Raw genomic sequence first — 11,582 nt, forward strand, 5'->3', positions numbered from 1 at the left:
TTGAGAGTGATGTTGGCTTTTGGTTTTGCATATATGCTCTTAATTATGTTGAGGAATTTCCCTTCAATTCCTACTTTGTTGAGTGTTTTTATCAGGAATGGGTGTTGGATTTTGTCAAATGCCTTTTCTGTCTCAATCGATATAATCATGTGGTTTTTCTTTTTTTTAATTTATGTGGTAAATTACGTTGCTTGTTTTTCTAACATTGAACCATCCTTGTATCCTTGGTATGTATCCTGTTTGGTCATGATGCATTATTTTTTGATATGTTGTTGAATTCTATTGGCTGGCATTTTGTTCAGAATTTTTACATCTATATTCATGAGAGATATTGGTCTATAATTTTTTTTAGTAATGCTTTCCTTGGTTTTGATATGAGGATTGATTGCTTCATTAAATGTATTAGAAAGTTTTTCAATTTTTTCTATATTCTGGAATAGTTTGAGTAGAATTGGTGTCAGCTCTTCTCTGAATGTTTGGTAAAATTTACCAGTAAAGCCATCTGGGCCTGGACTTTTTTGTTTGTGAGTTTTTTGCTGACCTGTAGAATACCTCTTGTCTGCCATGCTGAAGGCACGTCTTGCTCTTGTTTTCAGCCTCTCAGCCATGTGATCCCTTGGCCTCTGCCCTGCTTGGGCATGTGTTACAAAGCTATTTTAGCCAGTCTGTGAATGTCCAAAGGTCACATTCTGCAAGCCTGTCTCCTACCCGTCGGCACACACAGCTTTACTGAGTCCTTGAGTCCACAGCCTGAAGCTGCTCTGACTCTCCATTGTCACCACCTCTAGCATAGCCTCTCCCATCACTGCTTCTCTAGGTAGGGGTCTCACCCTTCACTCATGCATTTCCTTCTTGATGGTGCTGGGATCTTTCACCTCTGCTTCTGAGGTGGCTCTGTTTAAGCCTAGTTGGAGAGCAAAGCTAACCGATCCCAACCTTAGAGTTCTGTATACCTTATTTGCATGGTACCACCAGCCACTCCTCGGAAACCCTATACAGGGTGCTATGAGTCGGAGCTAACTTGACGGCACTTAACAACAATCCAATCACTTGGTGGGAATTATGAAGAATTCCCATATCAAATAAATTCAAGGCCATATCAATTAAATTCAAGGCATCGCACTGCTCCAGGATGAACTCAGATTAAAATAGATACCTAAGCATTTCTAGGCTTAGAATGGTTTTGCAGAAAATTAATTTCAAACTTTCAATGAACAGATATTTCCCAAACTATGTAATGGATTTTAGAACATAAAAGGATGGAAGATTGTGTTGTTCATATTATGTAGCTAGCATAATACAGATCCAGACCTGTCAAATACATCCACCCTTTTCCAGTTGAAAAAAATTGAGGGCTTTTTTACCCCTATAAACTTCCCTTTTTTTTGGCAGATGTCTTCACCATTGGATTAAACTAAAATTTGTAGTGGGGATGGAGTCCAGAAAATATCAACAGCTCATTGAGATCAATATGTATTACATTTCTGTGTGCAGAATACTTTTAGGTTTTAGAAGTCAAAACTAAATTAGACAGTGTCTCCACTTTCTGTGAGCCTTTTTACTTCTCTATAATACATGACAAACACACATATAATATTCACAATCCTGTGTGCCCAGAATCTCAAATAAATATAACATATGCCCTCTAGGAATTACTTTTTCAGTAAGGAGATAAGACATGCACTTAAGAAATAAAATTTGTTGATAGAGAAATTAAATACTATACAAGGCCAGAGATAGATGATTATGGGTTAGAGTGATTCAAGAAGGCTTTATGGAGAAAATTGAAACTGAAAGAGGAATTAGATATAGATAAGTGAAGAAAGTTGTATTGGAAAAGGAGAATGAATATGGAAAATTGCAGAAACTGAGTACTCAATATAAAATATAGTGAACAAAGATGCTATAGCTCATACTGCTAGGTTGGCTCACCTACCACTCACTCCTAACCCTCTTTTTAATTTGTCTTACTATATTGTAAAAACTAGAAAGCTAAAAGTACATTTCTCAGACTTCCTTTCTTTAGATTCTTGATATAACCTAGGTTCTCTTCCTGAGTTACTCTCTACCTTTGACTCACCCTCACACCTTTCCTACACCTCCAGGCCAGCTCAAGGTGTGGAAGATGGAGTAAGCATAATGAGGTAATAGCTGCATAGAGGAAGATCAGATCATGTGGTATAAACGTGGTAGTGTTTCCATCATTGGATTGGAGCAGTGGGATGGCAGAGCTTGATTCTCTGGCTCTCCTGGAAGTTGTAGTAAATAAATCCCTTTTTGCTTAAACAAGAGTAGTTCTGTTTTCCACAAGAACCTTGACCAATACGGGTGTCAAGGCAATAATTTTAGTACCTTGAGGATAGTATCCTACCTAGAGTTTGTGTTCTCTGGAATTAGGCAAAGTTTGTTAGAGTAGACAAGGATTTAAAATTTACATCAATTTTTCTTTTAATTTAATTTCAATGATTTTGTTTCTTTTGAGAACATACACAGCCAATCATCCACCAGTTCAGTTTCTACATGTAGAATTCAGTGACATGAAGTACATTCTTTGGAGTCATACTACCATTCTTAGCTTGCTTTTCTGAGTTGTTTCTTCCCCATTAGCACAAACTCATCGTCCCCTAGGTTCCTGTTTAATCTTTTGAGTAGCTTTTGTCAATTTGATCCCATATAGTGGTGGTAGTGTGCCATGGAGTCAGTTCCGACTCATACCGACACTGTTCAGGGTTTCTGAGGCTGTAAATCTTTACGGGAGCAGAATGTTTTTGTTTGTTGTTATATGCCATGGAGTTGGTTCTGACTCATAGCGACCCTGTTCAGGGTTTCCGAGGCTGTAAATCTTTATGGGAGCAGAAAGCCTCATCTTTCTCCCACAGTTACATCAACTCTTGTTGCTAGGTGCCATGCAGTTAGATCCAGCTCATAACAACCTTTTGAGTAACAGAACAAAGCACTGCTGGGTCCCATGCCATCCTCACAATTGTTGTTATGTTTGAGCCTATTGTTGTAGCTGCTGTATCACTTCATCTCTCTGTGCTGACCTTCTGTGAAAGGGCTTCAAAAAGTTCATGGAAAAATTCCAGTATCTCTTAATTCCATTTTTCTACAAATTGTTTTGAAGCCCTATCATACTTTACCATGCTTGATGCCTTTCTCCAAGAACTGGTCCCTCCTGATGACATGCCCAAAAGTGAGTGAGAAGAAGTCTCACCATTGTTGCTTCTAAGGACTATTCTGGCTCTACTTCCTCCAAGACACGTGTTTGTTTTGGGCAGTCCATGGTTAAACAGAACTCTTAACCAACACCACAACCTGAATGTGTTAACTCTTTCTAAGTTTTCCTTTTTCATTGTCAAGCTTTTGCATACTTGTGAGGCAATTGCATGTTGAAAAACAACATGGCCAGGGTTAGTCACGCAATAGCCATTAAAGTGACGTCTTTGCTTTTTAACACTTTAATGAGGTCTTTTGCAGCAGATGTGTCCAGTGCATTGCTTCAATCCAATGTGTTTTTTATCCAATTAGTTTTAAAAGAATGGGGATGTATTATCTTGAAATGGTTTAATGTTTCAGTTTGTAAGCTTTCATATTCTAACTCTAAGCTTCACAAAACTCTGGTCCACCCTTTCCTGACAAATCAGATGGAAAGAAATAGTTACTGAATTAACTTTGCTGTATTGTTGTTTTAGGAAGAAGAAGAAATGAAATTGAGAAAGCAAAAGGAAATGAAACAAAATTTTGAAGAACAAATGGCACTGAAGGAACTAGTACTACAGGCTGCAAAAGAGGAAGAAGAGATCTTTAGAAAAGCCATGCTAGCTAAACTAGCTGAGGATGATCGCATTGAATTAATGAATGCTCAGAAACAAAGAATGAAGCAGCTAGAACACAGGAAGGCTGTGGAAAAACTTATCGAAGAACGTCACAAACAGTTCCTTGCAGACAAAGTAAGAAAAAGATGGTCATTATCATTGAATGGTGTCCTGATGTGGTGCTCTAGGATAAGCACCAGACTGCTAACCTCAAAGTCAGCAATTCAAACCCACCAGCCACTCATCAGAAACCCTATACAGGGTCTCTGTGAGTCAAAATTGCCTTGACAACACTTAACATTGAACGGTAATGGGTTCATTTATTGATCCACTAAACCTTACTGAGAATGTTGATAAATGCCGTCGAGGCTATACATCTTTGCAGGAACATAAAGCCTCATCTTTCTCCAGTGGAGCAGCTGATGGACTTGAACCACCGATCGTGACCAGTTTTTATCCGATAGCGCCACCATTTCTCATAATTTAGGGGGTAGGAGGAGGGCAAGAAATCGAAAAGCCAAGACAAGAAATGGTCAGAACGGCAAGAGAATCTGGATGGTGTAGTCACAAAAAACCAAGAAGGATGCTCTGTCTTTCTCCTGTTCCATAAAATATTGGGTTACTTGGGGTTCAGTTTTTGACTTTCCATTTTTTTTTTTTTTTTTTTTTACTTTTTTATTTTGAATTGGGTGATATTTTACAGAGCAGATCTTCAGTTTTACATTCATGGCTTTCCTCTATTCTTATTCAACAAATACCACAGTTCTTAGTGACACATTTTTAACTGCTGAAGGACAGACATAGTTCGAGTCCTGGTGTGGCGCTGTACAATAGGCACTTGACTGCAAGGTCATAACTTTTGTTGTTACTCTTATGCTACATATAGGCTTTATATTGTAATGGTGGTGGTGGTGCTGTTGACTCAGTTGCAATTCACAGTGACTGTGTATAAGGTTTCTGAAGCTGTGAATCTTTATGGAAACAGAAAACTTCATCTTTCTTCCAGTTAGTGGCTGGTGGGTTTGAACTGCTGAATTTGCAGTTAGCAGTCCAGTGCTTACCCTAAAGTGCCACTAGTGCTTTATATGTAATGTTGTTGTTAAGTGCAGTAGAATCAGCACTTATCCTACAGTGCCACACCAGGACTCCTTATATGTAAAAATATCCTTTGAGTATTGTTCTGTTTTATTCATAAACATTTTGTTTTACATTATAAGCTATCTTCAGCACCTGACATATGATAAGCTTTCAGCAAATATCTGTTGAAGCATTCAATAAATATTTGTTGGACTAGAAAATCACTCCTCTGAACTGTTATTATATGGTAAGGAAGACTTGATCCTGAAAATATTTATTTGCCTCCCTAAAATCAGTCATATTATGTTCTTCTAACTTTAAAGAATAGTGAAAGTAAAAGAGAAAAATAACATATATTATCTATGTATGTAGTATCTTTTGAAGGATTCCCTTAGCAGTGCAAATGCTCAGCCACACTCAAGTGCTAACCAAAGTTTGGAGGGTTTCAATCTACCCACAGGTACCTTGAAAGAAATTACCTGGTGATCTGTTTCCAAAAAACCAGCCATTTCAAACTCAATGGACGATAGTTCTAGTTGAACACACAAGGGGTTAACCATGGGTCAGAATTGACTCAGTGGCCACTGGTAGTAGTTTTTGAACTTATTACCATAAATAGCTCATCAATTTGTCATGTAATCCACTGTATGAGTTATTGTATTTGAAAATTTCTTAAAAGATGAATGTATTTTGTAAAAATTAATAAAATTTTATTTATATCTCCAGGAACGTGAACTGGAAGAATGGCAGATGCAGCAAAGAAGACAAGGGTGTGTTAATACAATTATTGAAGAAGAGAGACTAAAACTTCTCAAGGAACATGCTACAAAATTACTAGGATATCTCCCTAAAGTAAGTGAGACTTAAGGTGTAATCTACCTGATCTCCAATAGTGAAAAAAATCAGAGGACTTGGGTTTTTGTAGTACTAAAGTAGTGGGCTCCTGGTGTGCACTGTAGGATCAGTATTGGTAATTCAAACCCACCAGCCGCTCCTCAGAAACCCTCTAAGGGTTGCTGTGAGTCAGAACCGACTCGACAACAATTAACAACAAAAGTAGCAGAACCCAGATTCCTATCATAACTCCTTCACTGGAGCTGACAAATCAAGACATCAGGTCTAAGACCATTCAGTATATTAAAGTTATAGTTTTCAGAAAATGTTGATGATTCTTTTTTATTTAAAAATTCCTTAAATCTGGTACTAGGTACTATGATACTAGGTACACAGAAAATATATGTTTCATTTTTTCGGGGGATAACTTTACTAACCTCATGCCTATGAATTTGTTAGTTTTTAAAAGCATTTAGTGAAATGTTCTGGCATTCAAAAGTAATCAATAAAATGTTTTCTTGCAGGGAGTATTTAAAAGAGACGATGATATTGATATGCTTGGTGAAGAGTTTAGAAAGGAATATCAAAAAAGGAATGAAGTTTATGAAGATAAATGAAACCATCAAGATTTGGTAAAACCAGATTCTTTTGTGTATTACCACTAGATGTCAGCATAACTTTTGTTTTCATTTCAGTGACCGTAGGAATTCTTTATCTGTTTGCATCATGAGATATCATTATCTCATAACTTGTAAAGTTATTAACAATAAAAATATTACTGAATAGTTTTTGGACCATTAAAATAAATTCCTTTTAGTCAAGTTAATGTTATTTTTGTACTGATTGAAAGTAAAAACTTTGAAGCCACCTTATGATATATACTTACACAATACATACTTGTTGCTTTCGAGTCTGTGTAAACTCCTAGTGACCCTCTAGTAGAACTGCCCCATAGAGTTTCTAAGGCCATTTTTATGAAAGCAGCTGACACATCTTTCTCCCATGGAGCAGCTGGTGGGTTTGAACTGCCAACCTTTTGGTTAGCAGTCAAGCACTTAGCCACTGCAGGATCAAGGCTCCATGCTGTGTGTCAGGGGGGCAGGGAGGTGTCTGCGTGTGTGTGTGTGTGTGTGTGTGTGTGTGTAAACAAATTGTTAGCCAAACTCAACACACTAACTTCTCCATACAACTTCGACTGTTCAGAGTTTTCTCTGCATCCCCATTCTTTAAGACAGTATGTTCACCTTGACTAATACAGAAGAACTCTACCCTCAAAGTAGACTGTCCTCTGTCTACATTACTGGTTTTCTTCAGGAACTTTACTTCCCTGATGTGGTTTTAAAGCACCTGTTTCAGTGTACCATAAAGGGAGAAAAAAAGCAAATGGAGTAAGAATTTCAAGGCACTTTATTACCTAATGTATTAAATTGTCAATAAGAACATAAAATAACTTCTCTCAGATAATTTCTATCATTTATGAACTAAACCTGACTCTATTTTATATATTCAAGTGTAGTGAAAAAGTGAAAGAAAAAGGGCTAATAGGCCATAAGAAAGAGAATCAAAAAAATAAATTCTTGTTGCTTCATTTTATAAAATGTTTTTCAAATAGTTGTAAATTAGTTTTGTATACCCCAATTCTATAATCTTTGAAATTATTTTTGTTTCATTATCTTCAATAGTGTTAATATGAAAAGTAAAAATAACTCAAACCATTGCAGTTTGTTCAGTGAAATACGCTGGATAAGCACCATACACAATCAGTTCTCTTCCAGAGAAGAGTTCAAGTAGATCATTTATGAATTTCCCCATTCTAGTGCCTTCATAAATTCCTCTTCTGTGAAAGACAGCATCTTGGCAGCTTCAATGTGCATCTGTTAGGAAAAAAAATGTCTAATTTAGCATCAAAAGTAGACCACAAAACAACAGGAAATATGAGTCTGTATGCTATTCGAATGATACGTAAGTTCTGTTGTAGAGATGTGCTAACTCTAATAAACATGATATTTGAAATTATAATTAATTCAGGGGCTAGCTGATAAAAAATTATGTATCCAACAGTGGCACTGAATCTTACTACTAAAAGAATAATTCAGTAATAGTGAAATACTTCATCTTTTAAAAAAGAGAAAATGACAAAACCATGAATTCATATCATCTCAACAATACATGTCCAATGTGTCAAAAAAGGAATAATTGTGGTTTGAAACATCTTCAAGGTTTCAAGAGGTAAGCAATCCCCTAAGGTAATAGTTTTTCTTGTATATGGTATTTTCTTTAATTGGGAAGGACCAAACTGCATTTCTAGCCCCTATTCCATATTAATAATTTACTTGCATGAAAATAAGTATTTGCTTGATGGCACATTATATAAAAACCTTATTACATGTTTTACACATATAATGTATTTATATTGAAAAACTTTGTGCTTAAAAATGCCAAAACAAAATTAGATGCTAAGTAAAAATACTAAATATTTTGGTAAAACAGTCCAAATAACTATGATTCAACTTTGTTTTAGGATATACTCACCTTCTGCCTTTTTAAAACATCAATTAATTTTAATTGTTTCTTGAACCCTATCATTAATTCTCCTTTTTGTTTTTCTAGTTTCTTGTTTTCTGATTTTAAGGCTTCAATTTTTTTCTGTTCTTCATTTGCTATATCCTACAAAAGGGAAAGTATTCCATATTTGCTTTCTTCAATATGTAACACTTTAATGAAAAAATTACTACAATGATCAATCATCACATCAGTAATAAATTACTATTTTAAAAACTCAAAATTTTATATATAAAAAAATTAATAGAATTCTGATAGGTTTTAATCATGCTCAGATCTTTACCATTTAAAATTTTTTTAAAAAATTAACTCAGCTATAGTTCTAGCAGTGGCAAAGTAGCTTATTCTGAGCCAACTCTCCTGACAATACTAATGTAATCCCTTGACAAAACTTAAAATACATATTTGAAGGCATAAATAATGAATAAACCCTAATCCACTGCCCTCAAATTGGTTCTGACTCACAGCAACCCTATGCAGGGTTTCCAAGGCTGTAAGCTTTATGGGAGCAGAAAACTTCTTTTTTCCACAGCATGGTTGGTGGATTCGAACTGCTGACCTTGCAGTGAGCAGCCCAATGCATAACTTACTATGCCACCAGGGCTTCTTAAATACTGAGTAGAAAAACAGTAGCAGAAACTAGAAGGGATATGACTCTTGAAAGAAGAGAAACATACTGCTTGAGTTCCTCATTCAGCTTCTGGCTTTTCCCCTAAGAACACTTCCCAGTTCATGGGCTGACAGGGAAAGATAGCAAGTAAACAGTAGTAGTTTAATTAAGCTGAGGCGTCAGATGGTAGGACTGTAAGAGTAATTAGAAGTTTCCAAGTCGGAGATCCTAGAAGAAGGGAGCCCCAGAAAAGCAAACCTTTAAAATCTGCATACGTATGTTTCTCAACTTTTTGGTAGACACCTAAATTCCAAATGCAGGCTCCGATTCCAAGAAACCATGAAAGAATAGCTGCAGTGTAAAGAGGTGAACAGAAGTTCTAGCCATTGTGCAGGGCAAGGAGAATGTTGGTAAAAATTCACTGTGTGAGCGCTACAGCAATTTGGACATTACTGGACAAGAACTTGTAAACTCTTTAGTACAGAAAGATCTGTGTTTCAAGATATAGTAAAGGAAGCCTTTCAGGAAGAAGGAAAATTATACCAGCAGGAAATCTGAATCTACACACACAAAAATTATATGTATATATTGTTTCACAGAAAATCTCTTTAAAAGACAATTGACTCTTTAAAGCAAAATTAATAGTAAAGTAGTATGGCATTTGTTTGAGTAAAGTAAAATATCTCTATATCTAGTAACAAAATCAAAGTTAAAAATATTTCCACAAGACAACTTAAAGACTCAGATGACTTAACTTGTGAATTCTACCAAACATTTAAGGAAGAAATAATATCAGTTCTATAAAATTTTTTCCACAAAGTTGTGAGGAGGGAACAATTCAGTTCCTATAATAAAGGAGTAGAACCCTGGTACCAAAATAAAGAGATTTCACAAGAAAAGAGAACTACAGACTATGACAGCAATAGCACAAATGCTAGGGAACATGAAATGGAAATAGGAGTTTATAAATTTATTACATTACTCAGAGAATATTTCCTGAAGACTGACTGTAATAAAGATGTATATGATAAATGACAAAAGATGTACAAACACAAAGACGTACAGATGAGGCAACAAAGAACATAAAATGGAATCATAAAATACTCAATTCAAAAGACAGAGAAATAATAATGTAGGAATAAAGAACAAATGGAATAAGTAAAAGATAAATAGCATAATAAAAGACTTACACCCAATCACTAATAGCCACATTAAACATAAATGGCCTAAACACCCAAATTAAAAAGTCACAAAGACTCAGATTGGATTAAGAAGCAACTCAAGTGTACCAGGCCTACAGTATACTCATTTAAATACAAAGACACAAAGTGTTAAAGGTAAAAAGATGGAAAGAGATGCCAATACTAGTACTAATAAAAATTAAATAAACAACTATAGTTGTACATATCAGAAAAAGAATATTAGTAGAAAAAAGTTATGTCATAATAACAAAGGGACTTCAACAATAGAAAATGACCCTCCTAAATGTTAATATACCTGGTAGTACAGCTTCAAAATACATGATACAAAAACTGATGGAACTGAAAGGAGAAATTGACAACTGCACAGTTTGAGAGATCTGTATTCCTTTCCTAATCATTGACCAAACAAGTAGACAAAAAAGGTGTAAAAATACAGAAGACCTGAGCAACACTATCAAGCAACTTGCACTAACATTTATAGAACGCTCAATGATTGCAAAATACAGTCCTTTATAGGGCAAATGGAATATCACCAATTTAAACCGTATTCTGGCCCATAAAATAAGTCTTCATAAATGTACAGTTATTCAACTAGTACTAAATGTATTCTTTGTCCAAAACAGTATTTAATTAGAATTCAATAAAAACTTATTTGAAAAATTCTTAAAGTACTTAGAGACAAAATGATACACTTTTGAGTAACTTCTGGGTCAAAGGAACAATCAAAAGCAAATTACTGTGAAAGAAATGAAATATGATATAACAAGCATTGTGGGACGTAGGTAAAGCAATGCATAGAAGAAAATTTATGGTTAAATGTCTTTATTAGAAAAGTCTCAAATCTAAGCTTCTACTTTAAGCAACTAAAATTAAAGTGGGGGAGAGAGAATTGAAATTAAAGACAAGAAAACAAAGGAACAGAAATTAGAGAAAGTGAAATAAACAGAAACAAACACACTCAGGACTGGGGAACAGCTGCCTCCTCAAATTTAAGTTGATCATAATGATGTGAATGGAGCAAAGATTTCAGGACTTTTATTTGCTGATAGTGTATAATGAGGAGAAATAGAAGCAAACATCCATTAACATTCAGAACATGGAATGTACAAAGTATGAATATGGGAAAATTGAAAGTTGTCAAACATGAAATGGAATGCATAAAGCTCAGTATCCTAGACATTAGTGAGCTAAACTGGATTGGTATTGGCCATTTCGAATCCAACAATTCTATGGTTTACTATGTTAGGAATTCAAAAGGAATGACACTGTATTCATAGTCAAAAAGAACATTTCAAGATCTACCTCGAAGTACAATGCTGTATATGATAGGGTAATATCCAGACACCTACAAAGAAGACCAAGGAGCTCTGGTAGCGTAGTGGCTACGAATCGGGCTGCGAACCTTAAGGTCAGCAGTTCGAAACTACCAGCTGCTCCGCGGGAGAAAGATGAGGCTTTCTACTCCCGTAAAGATTTACACCC

General features: G+C 35.5%; 2 protein-coding genes across 2 annotated transcripts in view; one reads left to right on the forward strand and one right to left on the reverse strand.

The window, feature by feature from the left end:
* Positions 1-6,482, forward strand: part of MNS1 (meiosis-specific nuclear structural 1) — a 131,906-nt gene extending 125,424 nt beyond the window's left edge. Inside the window, exons 10-12 of the mRNA XM_006831855.1 lie at positions 3,693-3,950; positions 5,619-5,744; positions 6,251-6,482. Of these exons, the coding sequence (XP_006831918.1) occupies positions 3,693-3,950; positions 5,619-5,744; positions 6,251-6,343 (477 nt within the window). The 3' untranslated portion in view covers positions 6,344-6,482. The remainder of the gene's footprint in view (positions 1-3,692; positions 3,951-5,618; positions 5,745-6,250) is intronic.
* A 1,040-nt stretch (positions 6,483-7,522) lies between these two features.
* TEX9 (testis expressed 9) overlaps positions 7,523-11,582 on the reverse strand; it is a 46,780-nt gene continuing 42,720 nt past the window's right edge. Inside the window, exons 11-12 of the mRNA XM_006831617.1 lie at positions 8,259-8,393; positions 7,523-7,600 (exon numbers count right to left, since the gene is read on the reverse strand). Of these exons, the coding sequence (XP_006831680.1) occupies positions 7,523-7,600; positions 8,259-8,393 (213 nt within the window). The remainder of the gene's footprint in view (positions 7,601-8,258; positions 8,394-11,582) is intronic.

The sequence above is a fragment of the Chrysochloris asiatica genome, unplaced genomic scaffold (genome assembly GCF_000296735.1).
Source record: "Chrysochloris asiatica unplaced genomic scaffold, ChrAsi1.0 scaffold00004, whole genome shotgun sequence".
In the NCBI taxonomy this organism is placed as follows: domain Eukaryota; kingdom Metazoa; phylum Chordata; class Mammalia; order Afrosoricida; family Chrysochloridae; genus Chrysochloris; species Chrysochloris asiatica.